General features: G+C 42.8%; 1 protein-coding gene across 1 annotated transcript in view; it reads left to right on the top strand.

The window, feature by feature from the left end:
- Positions 1–27,622, top strand: part of FAT2 (FAT atypical cadherin 2) — a 231,215-nt gene that overhangs the window by 120,602 nt on the left and 82,991 nt on the right. The window contains exons 7-12 of the mRNA XM_086931273.1: positions 1,637–1,912; positions 6,869–7,079; positions 18,219–22,274; positions 24,265–24,461; positions 25,740–25,893; positions 26,425–26,658. Coding sequence (XP_086787399.1) covers positions 1,637–1,912; positions 6,869–7,079; positions 18,219–22,274; positions 24,265–24,461; positions 25,740–25,893; positions 26,425–26,658 — 5,128 coding nt within the window. The remainder of the gene's footprint in view (positions 1–1,636; positions 1,913–6,868; positions 7,080–18,218; positions 22,275–24,264; positions 24,462–25,739; positions 25,894–26,424; positions 26,659–27,622) is intronic.

Consider the following 27,622-nt stretch of genomic DNA (forward strand, 5'->3'; position numbering starts at 1 on the left):
TTCCTCTTCTTCATCTCTCTCTCTCTTCTCCCTCTTTTATCTTCTCTTTCATCTCTGTATCTCTCTCCTATCTCGTGCTCTCTCTCATCTTCCTATCATTCCCATCTCTCTATTTATATAGCTCTACCGTTGTCTCTGACTCTCTCTTGCTCTTTGTCTTCTTCTTGTCTTTCTCCTGTAGCTATCACTCCTTGTGTGTGCTGTAGTGTCAGACCAGGCGCTATTCTGGTGGCCTCCTCTGGGCTGCCTGCTTGTCCCCTTCTGAAGATAAGTCCTCCTCCAAAATGAGCCACACCATTTGAGATTGGATGTCTAGGGCTTGAGGAAATACTCCAGATTTAGCCCCTGGAACTGTAATCGAACACACTGACACAATTCCCAAGAGGTGGTTTCATGGACAGCACACCGCCGAACAGGGTACAGTACTTTAAGTGCGAACTCCAGAAATAGGCACAATATGCCAGAACCTGACACTTTTCGTCTACCCATTTCTCTCTCTCTCTCTCTCTCTCTCTCTCTCTCTCTCTCTCTCTCTCTCTATATATATATATATATATATATATATATATATATATATATATAAAAGAATTCTCGCCAGACGCCACGGCGCCACCAACTTGTTCCTGTCGGCAAAGAATGATGAAGAGCGGAAACCCAATCTTGGTGCTAAAACAGAGGTGCTTTATTTAGTGCCTTCAAACGCTCAGCATGTCCGCCATATATCTCTTTCTCTGTTTATCTCTCTCTCTCTCTTCCACGACTTTTTCTCTGTCCCTTTCAGTGTCCCTTTAGGTTTCTCTTTCGCTCTCCCCTCCTCTCTTTACTGTAACAGGGTGACACTAGCTATTTCCACAAAACTGTGATAGTACACAGAAAAGGACTGAAAAATGACCTGGAAATTAACATAATACCGCAAGGTTACCAAAATGTAGCCTAGTGCATCTTACTTGTTTTCTTCTCTTAGCTCTATTTGATCTTTAGTCGACTTCAGATAAATTTAAAGAGCTGGATGCTCACTCATCCTTTCTCTGCGAGCTCCGCCCACTTGCCTCCTGGAGATATTGCCATTTCGGCATCATTCTTTCCTGGTCTACAGAAGGAAGATGGGCTGAAATGAAAGAAAAAAACGCTTTTGTTTATAATAAGACACAAAAAATGTTCTTCTCATAAATGAAAGGTGGGATTTAGAGTTGGATGATAATGAATAATCCTCCAAGGAAGAAAGGAAAATCCACTGGTAAGAATTTTCCATTACCACCCAACTCTAATTCAGGCCCTAGCTGTACCTTTTCTTTATTTCCTTTTGATTCTACATAGCACCTTATCTGTACTGATAGGTATTACTTTACAGAGACAGAGGCGTACAGGTATAAACCTGGCTCCTGTATGTGTGATAGAGAAGGTGCCTACATTTGAACAAGGTGCGTGTTAATGTGATTTGACTGCTTGGGTAATGGCTTGTGGTTAGCGTGTACTGTGATTTAATGAAAGGAAAGAAATACGGGGAAAAAGGCCACTGATTTAGGATGTCACAGGAACCAGATAAGTAAACTTATCGAGTCTGTTGTACAGTAGGCATTTATTTGAAGTAAATTGGCAACATAGTTGAGTTCTTATATCTGTTTCTGCCCAACAGGCCTATGTGCACGTAATTGACATCAACCAGCATCGCCCTAAATTCCTGGAAAGGCAATACGAGGTGACAGTCCCGGAGGACACATCCACAGGACAGGAAATACTCCGGGTTAGCGCAAGTGATCTAGATAGTGGAACGAGGCTGGTTTACAGCCTTCAGGATACAATAGATCCAGAGAGTGCCAAGCTCTTCCAGTTGGACCCCATGAGTGGGGTGCTGGCTACTGCAGCAACACTGGACTTCGAGATGGCAAGGCACCACATCTTAACAATGATGGTAAGGAAAAAGCTTCTAGAGATTCAGAAATTGGTCAGGTTCCTGCACAAATATCTTGCATGTCTTTCCGTGGGTCAAAGGATGGACAGGAACTTTACCTCCCCTGCTTGTGATATTTCTGTATGGGCACTGGCATATTTCTCTTTCAATGAAGACATTGCAGTAGGATGAATTTCTGGAATAGTTTCCTCAATTTAAAAAAATACAGTTTTCATTAATGTGTTCCACTGGAATAGTTCTCCTTAAATGAAGGCATTGCAGTAGGTTGAATTTCAGGACTCTTTTCCTCAAGTAAGAAAAAAATTATTTCATTTTTTTTTTCATCTAAGGAGTTCTTGCTTGATTTTTACTTATAATGGATTAGATTGTGTTTTTTATTTTATTCAAACCACATATTTAAATTACCATTTTAATCGACAATATTGACTTATTTTAATTGCAAACAATTTCGGAAATAAAATGGCATTTTATTAAATCCATATTTTTTTTATTAAAGTTTTTGTTAATAATACTAACTTTGTTAAAAGGTATTGTTAATTTTTTTTACATTTTAACTATTTATCATAACGTTTTGCAATTGTTTACTAACGTATGTAACTTTTTAATAATCTTAACCTTTCAGACATGTATGAAAGTCATTTTGAAATCTTTTAACAATTCAGAAATGTTTAAACTACGAAGGGTTTTTAAAAAATGCCCAAACATGTTTTCAACATTTGAAAGCAAATACCCTTCCAATCCATTTAATTATGAAAAATATTTTAGAAACTGCGAAATACCCTTTTACAGACAATCACAATGTTTAATGACCCCAAATTATTTCAGTAATTTAAGATACACACAAACAATACGTATGTGATGTATGCTCTTTTTTTCTTTGTATGTTGTATTTTCCAGCAGGTAAAGCATAATGGCAAGTAAAATTTTCAACTTAAAATCACATCTAGGAAAACGGTTACATGTTTTCCTTTGAAAAGAAATTTTGAAAAAAATATTAGGTATCTTGACACATGGGCCTTTATTACGAGTTTGGGGTCCATTTCCTATCCCTATGCAAAACCTTTTGCACAGGGATCAAAATTACGATTTGTGTGATATTTATCACACCCTCAGAGTTTTCCCCTGATAAATTCCAATCGGCCAAACTTTCCAAAATTTATAGTGGGAAAAATGCCAGGTCTTGACCAGCACATGCAGAATCCGGTGCAGTAAGCTCCAACATCCTCATGTAATTCCACAAAAATGTGTAATCAGGTGATATTCATAGCACCCAATAAATTCTACTATGTGGAGTTGGATTTCACCAGGTACAAAAATATCAAACCATTTACAGGCCACTCGTAATAAGGGTTGTGGGATGAGGAAAGAAATCTCAGGCCATTTGGTCAAAGACTTTATATAGTTTAGTATTTCCCAAACTGTGTGTCATGACCCACTGGTGGGTGGCGAGTAGATCTTTGGGGGTTAGCGATAGTCCAACCAATAAATAAATATGGCTTTAAATTCCGTAGTCATCTTGTCACATTTGCTGAGCTTCAAAGAAGGAGCTCCAATATTAGGTTCTATCTTCTGACAAACGGCTGCTTCTTTTTTAAACATGGGGATTGTTTTATTCAAACTCCTCTCACTTTACAGTCAGAGAAAGAAAAGTAACATGAATTATGTTACAATATTGCTTGGGGACTGGGAATGTGAAGGGAAGGTCTGTAGGATGTTATTTTTTGCAACACACAACAAAATGTAAGTATATGTAAATGAACTGTACACATTGAGTTGAGAAAGCTAAAACAGACGCACATTTTTTGTAACCCTTAATTGTGATGAAAACAAAGACTCTAATAGGATCAAAACAAATCAAGACACTTTACATGGTGATGCACAAATGATAAATATTCACTAAAACCCAATTTCCACTCATTATCATTTATGTGCAATCTAGTTTTATCAGTAAAACTGCATGTCTGTGCAAATTTAGTGGCCATTTCAATGGAAAATGTGCTGTCTGTAAATGAGAGTGCGCTAGCACACAATACTTAGTTACTATAGAAAATCGCCCACTTCTTGTCCATTAAAGCTAGTCGGGTCGCAAAAGTTTATTGTTCTAAACATTGGGCTGTGATTCCAAAAAGTTTGGGTAGCACTGCTATTGTTACTTCAAAGAGTACCCCAAAGTCCTTCACAGGTGAATAATGGCTGCAAACTGCATTTTACATTTACCATCTTTGCTTCTTGGGTGATGTCAGGTTACTGTGTGGTAGAAATGTCGTAGAATATCGTAGCAAGAGCATTTTCTGGCATAAACATTGTGTCTTAAGTATCATAGACAAAAGTATTGCTTTGTTGGAGTTAATAATAGACAATCAATGATATTTTTGAAAACTATTTATAAGATACACAATTTATGTCCGACAATTTTTGGCAATTATATTTTGATGTACGAACAGTGATAGGTGGGTATATCATGAATAAAACATCCCATTGTACTCTTCCCATGCAGAGATGCACCAGCTGCTGCCGTAGCCTGGTGAGGGTGCCATGGCCCTCATGCAAGCATGGGGAATGGGGACTCCAACTACTGTTTAGTAGCAAAACACAACCATAATTGTGGTCCAGATAGCCCCTCAAACCTTGGGCCCAGGTGCCAATGCCCCTGCTGCACTATTGGTAGCTATGCCTCTGTGCCAATACCCTTGGCTAAGTGTTGTGTCACCCCCAAATTATAAGAGCCACACCCAGTTAATTTCCTAAACCCGAAAATGAAAGTGCAACCTTTACGGGATAAGAAGAACTGGCAGGTATCTCACAACCCTCCTCACTGACTAATACTCATATAGGCGAAAGTGTTAGGAGTCAAAGAAAACCTGCAAGACAATATTTTATCTCCAGGTGATACAATATAGCCCCACCCGATCTACAGAATTCGGACGCGCAGAATAGTATTTCATTTTATTACATTAGTAGCAGCCCGTCCCGACCTTGTCCGGGAGCATTCAGGCTTCCCCTACTCCGCCTGCCCCGACATTGGCAAGCAGCCCGTGCCCCCGCCTGCCCCATCCCCCGCCTGCCCCGACCCCCGCCTGCCCCGACATTGCCTTTCCTCAGCCGATCTGTTTTCCCGCCTGGCCCGACTCCCGACTGGCCTGAGTCAATGGAGGTTGGACAGTACTACCTGCAAAATGTTCCACCCGTCACCTTGTTAGTCCCCGACCCCCGCCTGCCCCGACCCCCGCCTGCCCCGACATTGCCTTTCATCAGCCGATCTGTGTTGTTGTAACTCGCCTGGCCCGACAACCGCCCGCCCCGACATTGTCCCTGGAGCCTTACCTCAGCCGCCGCTCCTTAGTTCACCACTCCTCGTCGCTCTGCTCCTCACCACCTGTGTTGTTGTAACTCCCCGTCCCCCGCCTGGCCCGGCACCCGCCTGCCCCGACATTGTCCCTGGAGCCTTACCTCAACCGCCGCTCCTCAGTTCACCGCTCCTCGCCGCTCTGCTCCTCACCGCCTGTCCGCCGCCGCTCCTCCCCCGCGCCATGTCCGCCTCCCCACTGCTCGCACCGCCACTGGCCTGTCCGCTGCTCCTCAGGTCACCGCTCATCCCCCGCGCCATGTCCACCGCTCCTCGGACGCCGCTCCTCCCAGTGCTCCTGACGTGAGCACGCACGTCGCGGCCAGCGCTACTTTGAAGGGACTACTTTTTTTTTAATATAAATTTTGTAAATAACGTTTATTTTTTTAATTTTATATAGCCTATGTCCTTCTGTTTGCCCTGACGTTTTCAAACATGTATTGGGTGTTTGGATTGGTGGTGTACTTTTCGAGTTTACCTGGCTGAAAGGACACAGTTCTCTCTTTATAATAGTAGTATAGATTTATTATACACCACTCATCTACACATCATTTGAATTAAAATGATTGTAAATATTGTGAGCAGCTCAGTAAGTCACATGCACATAAGGGCAAAGGTTAGATATTTTCCAACACATTTCATCACACATCCCTAATCCATTAATTTAAACCAATCTAAATTATGTGCAGCCGTCTAACAGATTAATTACATTACTTCATTTATATATGCCAAGTCATGAAAGGCCCCGCTGATTCCTTATTATGCCTGAAGTCGGAACTCCCTATTTCAACATCTCTACATCAACCGGTCCATGTGCCTAATCCTCTTCCAAACACAGACAACGTATAGCATTTTCTTATGCATGAAGCTGTTTGGAGTGAGGAGTGAGCTCCGGTAGTGCTACAGGACACTTAAGAATAACTTATAGATAGCATCCTGTTACGGTATCTGCTCTCCTTTCCTCTAGAGGGAAGATGTAAGGTCATATCTCCTCATAACCACATTTCAGCTTTCGTGTTTTAGAAACTGGAAATGTTCTTTTCTCCTTTTAGTTAACAGGAGCCTCAGAAAGTTTGACGACCAGGCACATATTTTATTAGCTTGAGTACATGGAAGGGCCTTGTTAGAAAATGAGCAGGCATGTTTTGTAGGCGTTATGCTTCCAATGCGCACACAAATGTATTCGATGCACAGGTATCATGTTATAATACAGAAAATACAGAAAGTCCCGTGCTGTATAACAATAAAAAAAAACTTAAAATGCATGCCACTCAAGTCAAAAGGGTGTGTTTTAGGTTGTTTACGATGGCTAAGTGGAAAGCTGAAGCCTTCAGGACCAGTTTTGGCCTGGATCCTAGAGAAATGTGTAGATTTTCTAATGGATACATTTGTATGAACGGCTAACAGCAATGGGCAGAAATTCAGGTACATATCAGGACATACCTGGCTCTCCCCAGATTTGACAGGCCTTTTAGATGCAATGCTTGTCTGTAGGTTTGTCTTGCTCCGATGAAGGTGAAGATGAAATCTGCCATTTGATGGCAGCAGGGTGGGACTTCCATAGCATATCTGCCACTTTTGTTCATTATTCTATGCCATCCCAATCCTAGGTGCGGGACCAGGAGGTGCCCATTAAGCGGGACTTTGTGAGGGTGGTCATCAACGTGGAGGACTGCAACGACCACCCGCCCCAGTTCCTGATCCCTCAATATGAAAAAGATGTCCTCATCTCAACCCCGAAAGGAACCAGTATCCTAAAAGTCCAAGCCTTGGATAAAGACCAAGGGGTGAACGGGGAGGTCAGATACTCCATACAGACAGGTGAGCGTGGAGCTGGCCCTTTTAACTCGTTTTTGCAGTTATTTGTACGAGTTTATGTTGTAAATTACACCTGCCCGAGGTTGCAGGTCACTGGATGTTCTGTGACAATATAGATGCATTAGAAGACAAAAGGAGTTTTTTTAATAGGGTCACAGAACCTTGAAGCACCTGCATCATATATGGTCGTGAGCGTTTTATTCCATACAACCTGTGGTTACTCACCAGTTTCTTACTAGGATGCTGTCTAAGAGCGCTGTTAGAGGCATATTTGTAAAACACATGTGGAATGAATACTGTGCGGAATAGCCCACAGGATGCACCAATATGTGTCTTACAACTTCATATGTTCAGTGTAGACCCCATTATTGCCTGGTTGTCGTTTGTAAATTGCGTACGAAGGCCCAGGAGTCTGCATGACCTGAATCCCATACGCAGCAGAGCTCTAGAATAACTAACCACACGCATCATTAAGTGCTCCTCAAATGTATATTGACTGTGAAGTGCCACAGAAAGCGATTCTGAAAGGGATCTGCAAAGAGAGACAAGGGGCATATTTACAAGAAAGTAACAGAGTTTGCATTAGCTCCAAAATTGCTAACGCCGCGCTCCATCACTTTAGAAACATAGGGATGTGCTGTATTTACAATAATACAGCATAACCCTGCGTTTCTCCCTGCACTAGCACCAAATTCAGCTGCCTGGTGCCAATGCAGGCACCCTTGCACAATAGTGCAAGGGTGCCTGCATTGAAGGAATGATTGTTTTGCATTGTGCAGCACACACAGAATTTGCAAATCATCATTTTTTTAATGATTGTTTATGTCCCTTCCTGCACATAAACAATCATTCATGGCAATTTGCTGTTTCTATGTGTGCTGCAGAATGCAGCACACTTAGAAACAGCAAAAACAAGGAGAAATAAAGCATTTCTCCGTGTTTTGCCATGTTCAGACAAGGTTTTCCCTGGTCTTAATTTTGGCGCTACCTCCTATTTACGATACCCATGTAAATAGGAGGCAGCGTCAAAATCAATGGCTGTCGCGGCGGAATGCCCACCTCAACACCCATTGACCACCCCTTTCATGCTAAGTGTGCCGTGAAAGGGGGCCCTATTTACAAGGCGGCGTTAAGTGGCTTATCGCTGCCTTGTAAATAAAGCAAAGCCCCTATTGCCACAGGAACATCATAAAAAGTGACGTTTCTGTGGCGATAGTGGCTTGTAAATATGCCCCATACTTTCTTTCCCATGTAAGTCTAAGTAGCTATCATTATTCTTTTCTGGGACATGGCTTCAAGAGCCTTTGTGAGCTTGTGCTTGTCAGATGAGTAAGATATCAAGGTTTTTCATCAAATCTTTTTGTAGTAAGCTGTGAATCATAAGTAGCATAGAAGGGGCAAAAGGTGATTTCTCCATAATTTGCACCTGTGCTGACTTTAAGTATTTTCCCCCGAGGGAATAATCCAGTTTTGGCACAAGACCAGAACAGCTTGTGGTTTTGCGGTATTTCCTCATGCTTCAGATGCTAAATATGCATAATGTAAACATACAAAAACACTTTACAGTGAGTTGTCAAGTGCTGTTACAAGCACGTTACTGCCACTCCCTGCCTGAGCACATCCAAGGTTCTTTCAGCAATCCAGTTTTGTCATGATTGATTGAAAGCAAAGCACCGCCATGTGTCAAACAGGAGCTTCTACAAGAGGAATTAAATGCATATCTGTGATTCCTAGCTAAATGTACATTGCACGCACTCGTAGAGAATAGAATCAATTGCTCATTTCACTAAAGGCTGGTTTTGATGCCAATAATACAATGGTAAGATTCACCCACTACATTCCAGTGGTAAGCTTCCAAGGTCATTAAAAACAATAATAGGGGTGGAGCTTGCCAGGATCCAGGATGGTCATAGGCTTCTCAAGCTCCGACACTGCTCCGGTTTCGGAACCATCTTTAATGTTTGAGGACAGTGGGTGGCGGTAAGTGCAGGTGGGCTGGAGATCAGAGGGACTGTTGCTCACATTGGGGTCTTCAGAACACCTTCTACCCCACTAGAGACCCATGGAACAATGAACTAAGAGAGATCAAGCGATGTCTGGCTACTGCTGTTCATGTCCTGTAGCATTTAGTACTGTTTTCTAAGCACACAATGCATCCTCTGGCCCATTTTGGATGCAAGGATGCATTTTGTACTAAGAACATAGTGCTAAATACTGGATTACGCTTCCCACACATTTATTTATAATTACAAGTAATTGGGCAGTAATTACGAGTAATCAAACTAGAGAGAATTGATCCAGTTATGCCCATGCTTAGTTTTGATGCTAAAAATTAAATACCAAGATTCACCCACCTACATTTCAGTGGCTGGTTTCCGAGGTCATTGTTGTTCAAAACAAAGAGGGTGGAGCTTTCCAGGCTCCAAGATTGCCATTAGCTTCTGAAGCTCTGACACTACTCTGGTATCGGATCCATCTCACATTTGAAAATGGTGGGTGCTGGACGCACATCCAGTCATACTTGTGGGTCACAGTCAGTTAGCCTGGAGAACTGTATGAACGTCTCTGTAAAACTGGATGGTAGAGTAAGCTGTTGGACATAGAGGTAGTGGTGGCACTGAGGTGTGGTGTTAGGTGTGACTGCCTCGAAGACACGGGGGAGTCAGACTGTCATTGCTCCTTGTGTCCTCTCTCTGCAGTTTGAAGACTGAATATGCCTCGAGGCCAGTTACATCACAGCAGTTGAGAATGACACTCAGACACTGATGCAGTGGAAGCTGGGGGTAACATTTCTCTACACAAATGACTAATTTCAAACTCACCTGACTTTCCGCTAAGACAAAACTTGGACCATACCTCTAACAATTTGGTCCTCCGATGAACCTTTTGAAAGTTGTTAGGGACTGACTATTGTAAGAAGGATAATACCCCCCTCATGAGGATCTACAACAAAGGTAATATTCTACAAACAACTAAAATACTAAATATAAATCACATTAACCATATTAATCAATAATGACAGACTCTGATTACTTATCAACGTGCCTTTATCTATTTTATAAGAATGTGAATGATCAATCATGCGATACAGCTTAGAATCACAGATTTTCACATGAGAGAGAACAAGCAATTCGCAATAACATCTCATTTAACGAACCATGAGTGAGTGGATAAGAGAAGAGACAAAAGAGCATTGAAATAAGATCATGTCATTTACAGTGTAATCATACAAACCTAGAAGAACTATAGCACAGCGTGGAGTGGCGTGGCTCACTGGTTAGAGGCGGCAGACCCGGAAGCAGAGAACGGCCCGGGACCAGGGTTCAATTCCCGACGCGGCAGGGTCATGGACCAGGGTCAGCGGACTCGATAATTCTCGCCTCGGTGCCTACTCTAACCAGGGATCACACTCGGCAACTCTGGGCATTAGCTTGCCTCATCTCCACAACGGCCCCCCACATTCGCCGGGGACGCCTGGTTTCACCTTGGAGATACCCAGCAGGGACCATCTCACAGGGATAGCCAGGACGGGTTCCCCAGCGGTCTACAGCGCCACGACGCCTCAGGGCAGCAGTGCGCTTTACAAGACCACATACATTACATTAATAGTCAGAAGAGCTAACCCCCTGGCTGGAAGGGAAAGCTGGGGCAAACTCACAAAGTAATGAGGAGCAAAGTCAATGAGTCAGAATCGGATCAATCAGCCAGCCAAAGAAATGGAAACCGCAACACCGCTCTCCCTCAAATCCAAACTCCCAACGCCTAAAACCATTCGACTAATTGAATAGAATCTAACACTAGTAGTTATACCCTAAATTATAAAGTCCATTCCTAACTTTGTTTCTAATTTTGATCATTCACACTTTTTATTGGTCCAGAAACGTAGGGCGTTCAGTCATACCATCTCCATTGCACCTGGCTCTCAAAAGTTCTTTGTTAGAAACATGCTGTTGTCATCATCCTTAAGTAGAGGAAACAATTATTTTTGCAGCAAGCCTACATTTTAAAAGCAAATGAAACCTAACAGTGGTTTGAGGCCTCCTCTGTAAAGCGTGCCTTTTTCTCTAGTAAAAAATAAATATGGTTTAAACTAAGGATTCACATGAAAAGCTCCATCACCTTATTTATTTTTCTAATATAAGCGCAAATATTCTCTCTTGAATGTTTTTGCACTTAGTATCACTGACATAGGCTCTTTCATTAATACATTTATCTACTCTGCACTCTTCACGTTTTAGTGCAGCTTTAATAATTATGAAGAAAAACAAACCCCTTTAAAACATCTAACATTGTTCTTCCCTGCTATCTTCTGTGCAGAAATCCTTTACGGCCTACAGGAATCATTTGTAATTTCCTCCCGAACATTTTTCACGATTCTCTTTTTAAATACCCCATGTTAATATTTTTCTCAGTTAATTCCGCGTCTTTTGTTAATACCTTACTCACAGAGAGGTTTAATCCGAGCAGGTTTACTTTGCGAAAATCCTGCTCCATTAACACCAAACAGTGATTTGCAAGGAACAAGGGATACTTTTTCCCCCAAAGTCCCAGCAGCCAAGAAATATGCAAGCAAGTTTGCAGGGCCGTCTGTTCTCAATAGTGCTAGAATTAGATGCTGGAATTAGAAGAAATGACTCTAGGAAGCCATAAATTGGGGGTCAAGGTATGGCAGAGGAAAGGGGGTGGAGTCGTAATGGGTGGAGCTTGAAACGCAGAGTTAGTCATTCAATGTATACATTTTTTTTAATCTGCTGCAAAGAAATTGACATTGTCATATGTGACAGAAAATATATTGTAGCTTACTTAATTGATTAGAAAGAGGCTGCATTTTAAAATATCCTACAGTAGTTGAGACACCAGCTACAGAGATCTTTGCATGCCCCGCAATATTGAGGGAATTATAATAGTGGTAAGAGATCTCTAGGGGTTAACACAGTTCTTGTAGAGTTGAGTGTTTTGTTCAGTTACATATTTGACTCATAAAGTAGAACAAAGGTTAAATGTTCCTCCTACAAAGTACATTGTGTAACATGCAGATCACAGATTTGTATTTTAGGTAGCTAGGTCAGTGTGTTACTGTTTTGACACTGAAATCGTTTTGTTGCTTCCAGTTTATACATTTACATTCCTTCTAACAGCCAATGATATATTTACCAGCATGTAAGAACGGCATGAAAACTGTAAGTCATGGGTTTAGATCCTTATTTTTTTCTTTCTCAATCTATTGTTCTCTAAGATTATAAAGAAGGGTTCCTTGGCAAGTAATAAAGGCTAGATAGTACTGACAACCACAATCACTCTTTTACATTTTATATCCTGACTTTGTATTTCTCCCGACCATTCACTTTTAACATATGGCTGCAAGGGTGGACGGTAGATGATTCCTACACCATATAACCCTCATTGTCTTATGTTAGATTTCCTGAACACTGATTTAAACCCCTGTCTTGTATGATTTTTTTGTGCCTCTGTGTGTGATGTAAAGTGCTCTGACACCCTACATTGGGCCGAGCAGAGCCGTAATAGAATTAGAAAAAAAATGAGTAGGTCTCTTTTAAATAATTATTTTTGCAATTAGTCATACACACAGTTAAAACCTTGCATATTTACATTACATACACATCTCTTTCATAGTGTTAGAACTGGGGGTCTCTAGTTGGCTGAGGTAGGTACCTTAGTCCAAATAGGGACCCTTGCTTCTAGTCAGGGAAAGGAGGGACACCCTCTTAGATAACCCCTGCTCACCCTCCGATAGCTTGGCACAAGCAGCCAGGCTTATCTCCAAGGCAATGTGTAAAGTATTTGCAACCACACTCCCAGTAACACAGTGATAACACCACAAATAGACACCACACTGATTTAGGAAAATAGCTGTATCTTTATCAAGAAGAAATACGATGAGACGAAACGATAAAAATATCCAGCATATGCGTATTCGTAATATTTCAATGGTCCAGAGTTTGGGCCAACAATCACTTGTAGGTTCTTGCGGTATTAATGAACAGTTCATGATGATCTAATGCAGTCCTAATGCAATGCTATGCAGTTCGTAATGTAGAAATAAGACAGTCCTTAATGCAAGTACTAATGCGGTTCGTAAAGCAAGTAATAATGCAGTCCGTAATGTAAGTACTAAAGCAGATCTTAAAAGCAAGTAATAATGCAGTTCGTAGTGCAAGTACTAATACGGATCATAAAAGCAATTCGGCACCAATTGCGGTGCTAGTGAAGGTCTCTATGCCACTCTTGGCTGACTCGCGGACAAAATATGCCCCCAATACTGTTATGAAGGAACAGTGCAGCTCCACAATCCGACCCCGGTACTGCCACTCCTCGGCAAGTGCTGACTTGAGCGGAGGCTGGCGCTACAAAGATGGGAAAGGACGAGAGCAGTCTCTCGTAGCACGCACTCCGCCCCAGGCGGCGTCACACTCGCGCTCGCTGAGCGTTACCTGTGGTGGTGCAGTCTCTCTCTTCTCTCCTCGCGTCTTGGGCGTCACCCTGTGCGGCTTCGGGTTGGTGGCGGCTGCTCCTCGCAGTGAGAGTCGGGCTACCAGGCAACGGCCTTGCAGCTGATCGGCTCCCAGCACGACTCCGTTGATCTTGGGCAAAGGACCTCAGACCCATGATGGTGGAGGTTCATAGGTCTCTCCTTGGCAAAGGCAGGCTCGGGCCAGCGGCGGTGATTTCTCACGGTCCCCCTTGGGACTACTGTCCAGGCCGATGGCGATAACTATCACAGCACTTTTGGTCATGCTATCAATCGAAGCAGAGCGCAAGACTGCTTCAGGGCACAAAGTCACGAGCAATTCTCACGAAGGTCTCAGGCTGCAAAAAGCACACCACACAGCGTCACTAAGACACACTTGTAAACTTTTATGTTCCTGAGTTTCCACAACAGGGAGCCAGCTCCTCTCGGGCCCTTGGAGACAAGTTACTTCAGGACACAGCACACAGCAAGTAAAATGCCGCTGTGACGTTGGATCGTTTCACTTCAAGGGTGCTGGACTAGAAGGTTGAAACATACAAATATAGCATCATGATTTCCTGATGAATTTGATCTCTGGCTTGATTATTGTTGCGCATAAGATTTCCCCATTACTTTATTGAGGAAAACTATTGGAAAAACATATATATTTTCCATTCTCATGTGGAGTTTTCCGTTTTCAATAATTAAAAAGGACGCATTAGAGGAACAAAATTTGCCCTGAAGAAGTCCGTAAGGACGAAACGCTTTGGCTACCTCGTGTTTGGCTACCTCACACGTTTTATAAGAAAGAAGAAAACAAAATAATTTTTTTAATAAAGAAGTCCCATCATGACCTGCTTTTTCTGTTCTTTTGAGAATTGATGCATTGTTATATGTTCTAATCACTAAATGGAGTGCCGGATCATTGTATGCTAAATTAGTGTTTTGTGGAGTGTTCCATAAGGAGAAGGAAGGGTATTGCGCCTCAGGTCCCAGGCACCCAAAATAATCACTAGATCCAACTAAGGAGTTAGGTGCGGTCAATATTGCACCATACCCTGTGTCTGTATGCTAATTACAGGGTCACTAAGACACACTTGGAAACTTTTATGTTCCTGAGTTTCCACAACAGGGAGCCAGCTCCTCTCTGGCCTTGGAGACCAGTTACTTCAGGACACAGCACACAGCAAAGTCCTACCAAGCAGGGAGACACAGCACACAACAAAGTTCCTTGTACTCTCCTTAGTCAAATCAGCAAACTGCAGGCCAGCGCCAGAACACACAGCAAGGGCAGTCCTTCTCTTCAGTCTCTTCAGCTGTTCTTCTTTGGCAGAGGTTCCTCTTGATCCCAAAGTAGTTTCAATCCTTTTTCAGGCTTGAGTTCAGTTGAGTTCAGTGGTTTCAGCTCTCACATTTATACCCCTAAATGCCTTTGAAGTCTTTGTGTTCAGGGGGCTTTGAGCCCGGTCCAAACCAGTTCTGGGTGTCTTCTTGCCAGTTCACACCTTCTTTCTTTGCTAGTGAGGGTCTGGGCCTCAGACACTCCGCAGGAGGTGGAGCCATTCTTTTGTGGCAGCAGCACAGCCCTCTTCGCATCATGGGGCTACTCCTCCCACCACACCAAATGCAGGCCAGCCTGTTGGTGTCTCACCTACTCCTCTCTGGTGTCAGGACACTTCCCAAACCCTGTTGCATCCAAACCCAGACAGTCAATACACAACCAGGCAGAGGCATGCAGGATGGTTAGGACAAGAAACCAGCCACTTCTACAATAGTGGTTTCTAAATACACAATTCAAAAACCATCTTCACAAAAAGATGTGTTATTAAATTCTGAGTTCAGGCACACTAAACTCCATCCCTCTATCTTATGCCTATGGGAAGATATGCTGGAAACATGTGACACAGGATTCCCCATTCAGTCCTATGGGCAAGATGGCCTTGCAACAGTGAAAAACGAATTTGGCAGTATTTCACTGTCAGGACATGATACACACCTCATCACATGTCCTACCTTTCACATACACTGCACCCTACCCAGGGGGGTACCTTGGGCCTACGATAGGGGCGTCTAATATGCATAAAAAGGGACAGGTAAGGCCTGGCAAGTGGGTGCACTTGTCAGTTCACAAACTGCGCACAGGCACTGCAGTGGCAGGCCTGAGATCTCTTTTTCGGGCTACTTGTGTGGGTGGCACAATTAGTGCTGCAGGCTGACTAGTAGCATTTGCATTACCAGCCCTGGCATACATATTGCACTTTACTAGGGACTTTACTAGCAAGGCAAACATACCAATCATGGACAACCAATTACCATAACACTTCATACAGGGAGCACTTGCACCTTGACACTGATGAGCAGTGGCAAAGTGCCCAAAGCACTAAGGGGTATATTAGCAACGACTAGCGATAATTATCGCTGGCCGTGCTTAGCGATAATAAGATTATTGCAGGCCATCTCTGCTTTTTATCGCCCTGGTAGCACGTAATTAACAACGCGTTAGTCCAGGGCGATAATTATTCCAGAGATAGCGAGGTTATCTCCCTTTTGCAGGGAACATCGCTGGTTTTCCAAAGGGCGATAACCTTGCTGATACGACCCACAGGATCGTATCAGCACAATCCACCCCCTATGTTAGGGGTGGCTAAGTCAAGAATTTAGCAGATGTTAGTTTTTGGAGAAAACAGCACATTTCTCCAAAAGCTAACCTCTGCTAAAATGCTAGGGCATCCTTGCTGATAGCACGAAGCCGCGCTATTGATGTCCTGACATGTAGTGTATGTCAGGAACGCTCACTTTACATCTCATTAGATAAAGCCCTTGTAAATATGCCCCTAAGTCGGCAAAACGTAATCCATCACAGCCTCAAAAATAGAGGAGGTAGAGGCAAAAAGCCAGGGGTAACCATGCCAAGAAATGCCAGGTCTAACAAATAGGCTGTTGAACAAAGTCAAAAATCCTGCCTGTAAGTCATTGTTCTTTAAACTACTCGTGAAGTGATATGACATGTGCATTTGTTTCCTTGGCATTTGGAGGCTCGACTGGAAATAAAAAAGTCCTCGCTGCCTACCGGTTGGTGCTCCGAACGAAATACAGTGAACATGCGGGCACTGCTGAACTATTTCCCACCGTTGGAAAATGACACAACAAATTTGGCATATTTCCCTGTGGATCCTGACCATAAATAGCTACCCGAAAAGGGATCCGGTGGATTCCCCTTATTTTCAGGACTGGTTACTCACTCACTCTACTGACCATCCATGACCATGCGGTCTCAGAAACCTCGGATCCATTTAGAAAGCCTCTCCCTGATGAACGTAAGCTCTGTAGAGCCATACTAATGGCAGATTATGCACCATATAAATGTCAAATAGTAATGGCAATAGAAGAAGTAGACAATAGAGCGAGTACAGAGATAGAAAACCATACATGTGGAGGGAAAAGCGGAGTTTAGAAAGAAGCAATTCAGGGGTATAGGGCATGGGCATTTAGTGTAGCAGACGACTAATTGGTCGGGTGAAGGCGTTCTTAACTCTACCCCCCAAAGTACAACAGGTAATTGCCCTAACATCTGGTGAACATGTTGTTAGCAGATCGATCTTTCACAGGCTGTTGTTAATTTGGTATTTCATCGGTGGGCTGCTGGTGGTGACTTCTGTCTACATGCCAGTGAATTTTGTTCATGAGTTTTGGACCTTCGTTTAGTTCCTCACAAATATCAAAGTAGCCAATTCATATGACTGGGTTCTGAGAGTTTTAGGAGATTTCAGAATGTATGCTTTTACAAAATCTCTTCAGAAAGTGGCCAAGAATTGAATCATTTATAGAGGTTATCCTTCATCTAACCAATATGGCTGTTGATGGGGGTAGAAAATTGAAGGGGCAGCCTAATCATATGAGCAGTGAATGGCATTGCTGTTGTATGTCGGAACTATACTATGTATAGGCTATGCACAAATATTACAAATTGTTGGGGAAATGGCTATGCCAGTGGTTCTTGACCAGTAGTCCACGGACCCCTGGGCGTCTGTAAACTCTACTCATGGGGTCAGCTACTGCGTAGACAATTAAATAATATTAACAGATTATTAAATATAAATAAATAAAGAGTACAATGTAAAATTGAGAATTTTAAAACATTTTGCGAATTGAAAGACTCTGAAATTGGAGGCTAATTATTAAGTTAGTATCTGCAAATTGTGGTTCCAGTGCAGGGGCATCAAAAAGATTATAGGTTCATGTATCAAGAGGTTTTACCGATTCTGTGTGTATATGTTAGTACATATGGGCCATAGTATGGAGTGTCAACGATGAGTGGCCTCAGTTGAATTTAGAAACATTTCAACCTTCCCATTAATATTAAAATGTTTTTTTTTATTTCTTTCCAGATAAAATACAAAATGTACTCATTTGTGTATTTGTTTGATAAATGCTTATTTCTGTATCATTAGTGTGTTATTTTGCGGTTTAAATAATCGCAAATTCTTATGCGGGTGTCCTTGGATTCCAGTAATGACTCAGTGAATGTACTGTATTCCAATAATGATTCAGTGGGGATCCCGGGCTTTCAGTAATGATTAAGCGGGTTTCCACAGAGGGAAAACGTTTAAGAACCACTAGACAAAGCTATGAGTCAAACATTCATGACTTGTTTTCTTTTTCTCTCATTGCAGGAAACCTGGAGGGATTCTTCTCAGTGGACCCACTCTCAGGGACAATCACCCTCTCCAAAACACTGGAGCAGCCGAGGCAGGAACGTTTTGTACTCACTGTCCAGGCGGCAGACCAGGGAGCGCCGCAGCTCTGGGACACCAGCACAGTCCACATCCACATCAAAGCTTCGGACAACACCCCTCCAAAATTTTCATCTACTGAATACTTTCAGGAGCTCAAGGAAAACACAGCAGCTGGCACACCAGTTATGTTGGTCTCTGCAACCAGTTTGTCAGCCATCAGCTATGAAATAAGATCTGGGAACAAAGACAATGCCTTTTCCATAAATTCCTATTCAGGCCTCATTTCCACTCAGAGGAACTTGGATTTTGAGATGCTCTCCTCTTATCAGCTGAAAATACGTGGCACTAACATGGCGGGTGGCCTGGCAGATGTGGTTGTCCTACTTTACCTCCTTGATGAGAATGACAATGCCCCGATCTTCCGTGACTCTTACTATGATGGCCGGATTAGTGAGGCATCTCGTATCAACAGCATTGTTATGGATGAAGCCAACAAACCTCTGGTCATACAAGCTACAGATGCTGATAGAGGTTCCAATGCATTGCTTGTATTTGAAATTGTTGAGCCGGAGGTAAGGGAATATTTCAAAATAGATCCCAGTATGGGAACTCTCACAGTTGCCTCCAAACTTGACTATGAAGAGACCCCCATGTTCCACTTTCATGTACAAGTTCACGATAGTGGGACACCAATGCTGTCTGCATCTAGACCTGCAAAAATCACCATACATCTCATTGATGTCAATGATTGCCCACCTGTTTTTCTACAAGACAACTATGAGGTCACCATCTGGCTGCCACCTTTCCAGGGTATGGAGATCTTGACAGTGCAGGCAAAGGATGCGGATTCAGAGGTGGCGTACAGTATTTTGGAAGGCAACCTTAATACTGCCTTCTTCATCCATCCACTGACTGGTCTCATCTCTGTCATCAATTCAACTAGTCTAGAACGATATCATGAGCTCACAGTCCGGGCTTCTGATGGATTGTTTAAAAGTAGCAGCTTAGTAAAAATATATTTCTCAGAAGCACATGAAACAGACTTAAAATTTGATCAAGAAGAATACACAGCAGAGTTAATGGAAAATTCTTTGACTGCTGAGACTCTGATGGTTCTTGGAGTTTCAGGTAGTCGACTAAATGAGCCTCTTTTCTTCTCTCTCTTGAATGGTAAAGATCATTTCCAAATTGTCCAGTCTTCAGGGTTGATTCGAACGAAAGGTGTGCCATTTGACAGGGAAGAGCATGACATCTATGATGTTACTGTTGAGGTTAAGGATAACAGAAACCCCCCAAGGTTGACTTGGAGCCATGTCAAGATCCACATTAAGGATGTCAATGACAATGTTCCAGAATTTGTGAATCTGCCATATCAGATATCAGTGCAGGAGGACATTGAACAAGGAAATGTCATTTTGCAGGTCTCTGCCACCGACAAAGACTTTGGAGATAATGGAGCAATAACCTACTCCTTGGAAGAGGACTATAAATACTTCTGGATCGATCCTAATCTAGGAAATATATCTATCAAGAAACCCTTAGATTACCTAACCCTGAATAAATATATCCTGAAAGTTATTGCTAAAGATAGAGGAAAACCTCCCCTGCAGAGAGAAGAACAGGTGTTAATCCTTGTGAGAAATAAATCCAATCCAATATTTCAAAATCTTTATTACGTGGTAAAAGTGCCTGAAAATATTATTGCCAATACGCCTATCCTTCACATACAGGCCCGCAGCCCAGAAGGACTACGCTTGATCTACAACCTTGTAAGCAAAGATGCACTGAAACTGTTCAACATAGACTTCAAGACAGGTGTTCTGAGTGTTATTGGTTCTTTGGACTATGAAGACAGGACAAAGCATGTGTTAACTGTGAGGGCCACAGACACCGCAATGGGGTCCTTCTCTGAAGCTACAGTTGAAGTTCAAGTGGAGGACACTAATGATAATCCACCTATATTTTCTCAGATGGTTTACAGTGCTGTTATCTCTGAAAACTTACCTGCTCACACTCCTGTTGTTTTCGTTAATGCTTCAGATGCAGACTCAGGGAAAAACAGAGTGCTTTCTTATCAAATCTTACCTAATGGCTTGGACGGTTCCTTGAAGTTCTTCCATATTGATCCAGACACTGGAGAAATATCAACAACTCAGGAACTGGATTATGAAACGCATCAGCAGTTTCATCTCAGGGTTCAAGCTAGAGATCATGGAATGAGGGCTCTGAGTGGCGAGGCCCTAGTGACGGTCAAGGTATCTGATGTCAATGACAACCCCCCTGAGTTCAGGCAGCCCCAGTACGAAGCCAGCGTGAATGAGCTAGCTACCTGTGGCCACACCATCATTAAGGTCCAGGCTCTTGATCCTGACAGTGGAGGACTTGCCAAGATGGAATATCTAATCCTGTCAGGCAATGACCGCAGGCATTTTGCAATCAACAACACATCTGGTATTATCTCAGTTGCCAACTTGTGCAAGAAGAATATGGAGAGTTTTTACAGCCTCAGAGTTTCTGCCTCAGATGGAGTTCATAGAACGGCAGTACCGGTCTATATAAATACCACCAGTGCCAATAAATACAGCCCAACTTTTCAACAGAACATATTTGAAGTGGAACTCACAGAAAATGCAGATGTGGGGACCACAGTGATAGACCTTCTGGCAGTGGATCCAGATGACGGTCCTTATGGCTCCATTAATTATACCATCATCAACAAGTTGGCATATGACAAATTTTCCATTGACCAGACAGGACGCATTGCCACCCTGCAGAAACTGGACAGAGAAAACCCAACTGAGAAAGTCATTGACATCAAAGTCATGGCTAGAGATGGCGGGGGCAAGGTGGCTTTCTGCACAGTGAAAATAATCCTTACAGATGTAAATGATAATCCGCCACAGTTTAAGGCACCCAAGTACACATTGTCAATTCAGTCTAATGTCAGCATCGGATCCCCTGTCATTCAATTGATAGCTTATGATGCTGATGAAGGCCTGAATGCTGATGTAAACTACTCTGTTGATACACTTGAAGGGGCCACAGAAGAGCTGATTGAGATCCACCCCTCCACTGGGATGATTACAACCAAAGAAAGTCTTGTAGGTCTGGAAAACAAAGTCTTTTATTTTAAAGTCAAAGCCCAAGATGGAGCTTCTCCCTACTGGGACTCTTCAGTTCCTGTGCACCTTCAAGTGGTGCCCAAAGATGTGTCCTTGCCGAGATTTTCAGAACCTCTGTACACTTTTGCCGCATCTGAGGACCTCCCTGCTGGAACTGAGTTAGGATTGGTGAAAGCATTAGCAGTTGAACCTATCATCTATAGCCTGGTCAAAGGAACGACTCCTGACAGCAACAAAGATGGAGTCTTCACTCTAGACCAGCAAACGGGGGCTATAAGGGTTGGTAAGAATATGGATCATGAGACCACCAAGTGGTATCAAATCAATGTTTTGGCTCAGTGCTCACACCTTGAGACTGATCTGTTTGCACTGACTTCTGTGAGTATTCAGGTGAAGGATGTCAATGACAACCATCCTATATTTGAAGCCAATCCATATAAGGCTTTCCTCATGGAAAATATGCCAGCAGGAACCACTGTCATCCAGGTTACTGCCAACGATCAAGACGTTGGGAGCAATGGAGAAGTGACCTACAGCTTAACTCCAGACTCTGATGATGTGCAAGGGCTTTTCACCATTGATGGAGAGACTGGATGGATCACGACACTGAGAGAGCTCGATTGTGAGACCCAGCGAATGCATAAGTTCCATGTGGTGGCATCTGACCATGGTCGGAAAGTGCAGTTATCATCACAGACACTGGTGGAGGTGACGGTCACGGATGACAATGACAACCCACCTCAGTTCACCTTGGAAACCTACCGGGGATCAGTGACTGAAAATGGCAAGCCTGGTGAATTCATTGTAGGTCTGAAAACCACTGATGCTGACATCTCGGAGCACAATCAACATATCGCCTGTTACATTACAGGTGAGCTATTCTGAACTAGTATTACAAGGCAAATACACAATTTCGTAACTTGGGGTAGTAACACTAGAATAAGAAAGAGAAAAAACATTCTTCCAATTTAAATATGTGATTAGAATTGGACTTAATTCGTTGTTTCCGTTTTTTAAGCCGAAAACATTCAAAATGGTGTATTAGTGACCTGTGGCAGTTTTATTTAGCTTGCGGCAAATGTCATGGAATATGCAGTTAGTGCCACCGTAAGACAATTTCCCAGTCCTATAGGATGGTAGAGGCAGTTGTCTATACAAAAATGTCCACTGCTACGAACGTCTCTTGTAATCTCACGTATACTACGACCTCCTTTCCCAAACGAGACACATTCTAGTTTTGAATTACTTTATTTTTGTGTCTGAAGAAGAGTATTCCTTGCCTTGTTGAATAACTACGTTTTTCGTGCGTGACCTTTAAATTAACATGATATATCCTGCAAAGGAAAAGCTGCCTTCCCAAGTTTAAACCAATTTTATCAAATGTGGCAGTATAGGGCCAGATATACATATCTCTGGTAGCAAAATACTGGTCGCCCTAGACACGTCTCCTTAAATAACAAATCGCTATTTAGTTGCAAACCCAAATCACGTTTTGGTAATATGTTACCGAATCACAATTTGGGTTTCACACATAATAAAAAAAATAATTGTGGTTTATAAATCAGGCTGTTAGAGGATGCAAAAGGACTTTATAAATCTGACCTATAGTCCCCATTTAATCACGGGCCACCACAAGCTCCTAAGAAACGTGTACAATTAAAATGAAATCTTGCCTAGAGTTATTAAAAACGACCTCCATGCAAAGAACAACAAATTCTCTTTAATTCCGATCTTATTGTTTTAGTCAATTGTAGTTTGTTGTTTTATTTAAAAAAATATGCAAAATATCCAGTCTTTCTTTCTGCCAAATTCCAATAATAGCGAACAAACATCAACATGCAAAGAGGTAGTTCTTGTTACACAAGCATTTACAATGCAATAGGTCGTGCAATCGCGAGTTTTCGAGCCATTGGCAATGCCGTTTATAAAAAATGAAAAGGTATTGTCATTTACAATACCAACAGCTCAAACCTTCGCAAAAGCAACACCTATTGCATTGCAGAGCGCGGTGTCCGTGAAACGGGCACCGCGCTCAGTATTAAATAAAAAATAAATAAAAAAATAAAGCGCTGTGTCCCTGAAGTGGGCACCGCGCTCAACATTAAAGCTTTAAAAAAAAACATTCAAACTGAGCCAGAGGCTCTAAAGCGGGTGCCGCGCTCAGCATGCATATACAAAAAAAAGCAGCCCCCTTTGTCCCTATCAGTGTCCATTATCAAAATAGTGCTCGCCCACAAGATAAAGCTGCCCGTGTACCAAGCCAAGTTAAAGGTCCAGTCCTTATGGGCAGTAACACATGGAGATAAGGCGGTACTAGGGAGGGACTAACAAGCCATAAAATAAATCGGAAGCCAGCCTTTATGAAAGACAATGGCATAAAGCCAATGACAAATATGGGCGTATAGTGGGCGGAGCTGCTAGTGCATACCCTAATACAGCATGCCTCGCAGAGCGATTAGTGCATGCCCGCTGCCGCTAGGCTCGACCTAAAAAGCAGTTCTATGAATAACACTATGTAATGCAGGAGCTCTGTTCACCCTATGAATGCTGCAAAGGATGATTAACTGAAAGTTCTGGATTTCTGACTAAAAAGAACAAACTTTTTTTTAAATTCTGATTTGTTTTTAGAGGCACATGTACCCTAAAAATACAAATGTAACAAATACAATAATTTAAAAAAAATTTCAAGAATGCCCTCATGTACTTAGAAGTGGCTATTTTTGACCCCGGAAAATTGTTCCAAATCTGTAAGTGCTGATTTGTTTGCAAGGAAAAGGCTATTTTATAGACTGAAAGAAGTCATGAAAATCTGCCATTCTCTTAATTGAATGACTCATTAGCTAACTCAGGGTGTCTTTCAGAGGGGGATCCGCTGGGGCAGTTCGGCATTGATCTGGTAGGAGGTGAGTGGAGGATCTCCTCCAAGGCTCCGCTGGACAGAGAAGCAGTGGAGAAATACCTCCTGAAGGTGACAGCCTCGGACGGCAAGTTCCAAGTGACAACCGACGTGGAGGTCTCTGTTCTCGACATCAATGATAATGGCCCTGAATGCCAGGAGGTGAGTGTGATGTCGCGCATGCGGGACATTCATAGGCAAACTGGCCTGAGATTAATATTTAACCCCTGTTTAAGCAGCATTGAATGGTTGAGTCCCGTGATGTGGGCTGGTTTAGTAAAAAGTATGACCTCTGAGCCCAGAAGGGGTCTTTCATGTTTGACAGTAAACCAGCCATTGCATGAGTGTGGTCTGTTCTGCTATGTCCAGCCTTTGTCTAGGTCGGGTCTGGCCGGGTCAGGTGGCTTAGTGGACTAAGGGCCTGGTTTAGATCTCATGTTCACAGATTAAAATCCAGGCGGGCCCACTCAGCCTTTCAGGCCCACTCAGCCTTTCATTCTTCTAAGGTCAATAAACAATAAAAATTGGTACCACATGAGTTGGGTAACAATAAACATCTGTTATTCAGCGCCAAGTTACCCTGCTGGGTGAAGGCGCACTTTACAAATACACATGGTATGTAATGCGCCCACTCTTCAGGTGAGCACAGGGGTTTTGCTGGGGGCTTTGGAGAGCATGCCATTGAGGGAGCACAGGTCGTTTGTGGGTGGTGGCACCATATGAGGAGCATTAAATTCTCCACCGGGCTGAATGTTAACCTACTTAAATTATTACTCATGGATAAGTCATGGCGAAATAGAGCCTTGCCGAAAAGCGTGCCAGAGGAGGTAGAAGTTTACGTTTGTATTTGTGCCCTGCAGAAGAGGAATGTTGTGAGCACGAGGATAACACAGAGTGGGGATCATGAAAGTCAAGTTTGATGTAAAACGTTGACAGGCATTTGGGCTCAGACAATTGTGCTCATGCAAAAAAAGGAAAAAGCAGGTGAACAAGAGAAAGTAAACATTGCACAGGTGTGAAGGGTGTTAATTGACTTTCCATGTGAGCTTTAATTACCTGTTTGATGGAAGTACCACAAGTAGATAAGACAAAGTCAGAAATGTGCGGGTGCATTGATGGAGTACACAAATAGGCAAGTTCACATGGGACTGTGGGAGATGTATGCGAAGAGTGGATGAAGCTGGTCTGCAGTAGAAAGGAGTAGAAATGCATACAGTGGCAAGACGTTAGGCCAGTATAAGTGATGAGGAAAAAATTGGCCAAGCAGCAGCAGTGAAATATAAAAATTGGCATGTTTGTGGAGAGTGTGAAGGGGACAGGCACTGGATGAAAGCGGAGAAAATTAGACAGGGTCTAGAAGTAAGGGGAAATTAAACGGGTAACTAATTGTGGAGCTGTGATGTGATTGCGGGATAACATGATGTTTTTCCTCGTTCATAGATGTTCTACAAAGTGAGGGTTCTTGAAGATGCCCCAACTGCACGCTCTCTCCTTTATATATCTGCCAGTGACGCTGACGTAGACAGTAATGCCCAGATTATGTACACCCTCCATGGTGGTGGGGCTGAGAAGTTTCGACTAGACCCTTACACAGGTGAGAATTCTAATGTGATGCTCAGTTGTCGCATCTTTCAGTGATAAATAATCCCAATTCTGGATTTGTTCTCTAGATTAATATGGTGAAAAAGAGCTAGTATTTAATTTATATAATTTGTTTCCAAGTGAAATTTTCACAAATGTTTACTTATTAATAATAGGGTTACACAGCCATTGCAAGGAAATTTGGTGTGATGCTCTAAATATCATGTAGATTTTGTACATTATTACATACAGTGAATTTAATATTCATACAGACTCCATACATTTCAAGATTTCTTAACATGATAGGACATTGATTTTTATCTCCTTCTGTAGTGGTATAACTATAACTTTGTAAGAGTAATTGAGCGCAATATGTCTTTGCTATGAATTTCTTTGGAATTTCAATAACCACATGTACTTTTAACTATGACTCCTGGGATTTTACAAAACAAATAATGTCTTCTGTTTATCAATTATTGCCAAATGGTCTTATGACTATCTTCTTCCCAATAGCCATTGCATTCTTTCTATTTGTTTCCTCCAGGAAAGTTGACCACCTTCTTACAGCTGGATCGGGAGACAATGGAAGAATACCATTTGTTGGCCAAAGCAACTGATGGAGGAGGACTTTCCTGTCACAGCAATGTGACTGTGACTGTGGAAGATGTGAATGATAATGGACCTGTCTTCCTTACCAATCACTACACCGTTGCTGTCTTTGATAACACTACTCTCGGGACGCCCATTGCTGTGGTATTTGCCAAGGATCCAGATGAAGGCAAGTGTCGTGTTTGGGGATGGAGGAGACTCTATTTAATATTTATAAGCATGGATGTGGTAAAAATATGACACAGCATGTCAAATGTTCAATAACATTAATAGCTTGCAATATATATGGTCTAAATACCACATTTATTATAGGTGCCCTCAGGCACCAACTCGCCACTGGGACCGCGGGGGAGCCTGAAGGCCCCCACGGTCTCTGCTGCATCCTCGCCTCCTGCGGGAGCTAGCATTGCTTTCAGATATAGGGAGCTGCTGGACAGGCAGCTCCCCATATCTGAAAGCAATTGTGCTTTGCTTCCAGCAAGCAAGAGTATTATCAATGCTCTCGCTTGCTGGGAGCAGAGTGTTTGTTGTGGCTTGGCGGGAGCGGTAAAGCTCCCCCAAGCCATAGCAAACAGCTATTTCCCGGGGGTTGGCACCCCAGGACGTAGCAGGAGCTGGCACTGAGAGGTGGTGGTCCCAAGGCCATTAGTGGCCTCCTCCTTTTTTGTTTGGTGGGCCTGCCCAGGGGCGCAGGAGTTCCACGAGGCTACCCCAAGTATCAGTACATAAGCCCTGCAGAGGTGGAGGTCCCCGGGGCATTCATAAGTCACAGGAGGGGGGGCCTATGCACCCACCCTCCTTTATTTTGCACATGCCCACCCAGGGGCTGCTTCTCTTTTTTTTTTTTAAATCATCAGGAGCCACAGATCCCACTGAAAATTAAACAAAAAAATCTTTTTGGGTCCTTCGGGGTCCTTGTGAGACCTGTTTATCTCTGTAGGGTTTTTAGTAAAGAAAGGAAGATTGGCGCTCAGACTTATTCACGTTATGTGTACTATGCTAAAAGTGTGTACCATGCTACCAGGTCGGGGGAAGTACCCTGTAACCCCTACAAATTTGTGAGTCGAAAAACCCACACCAATAATGGGAACGCAGTCCTGGGTACACTTGATGAGGATATGACAACGGTGGTA

Source organism: Lissotriton vulgaris, chromosome 7 (genome assembly GCF_964263255.1).
Source record: "Lissotriton vulgaris chromosome 7, aLisVul1.2, whole genome shotgun sequence".
Taxonomy (NCBI): Eukaryota; Metazoa; Chordata; class Amphibia; order Caudata; family Salamandridae; genus Lissotriton; species Lissotriton vulgaris.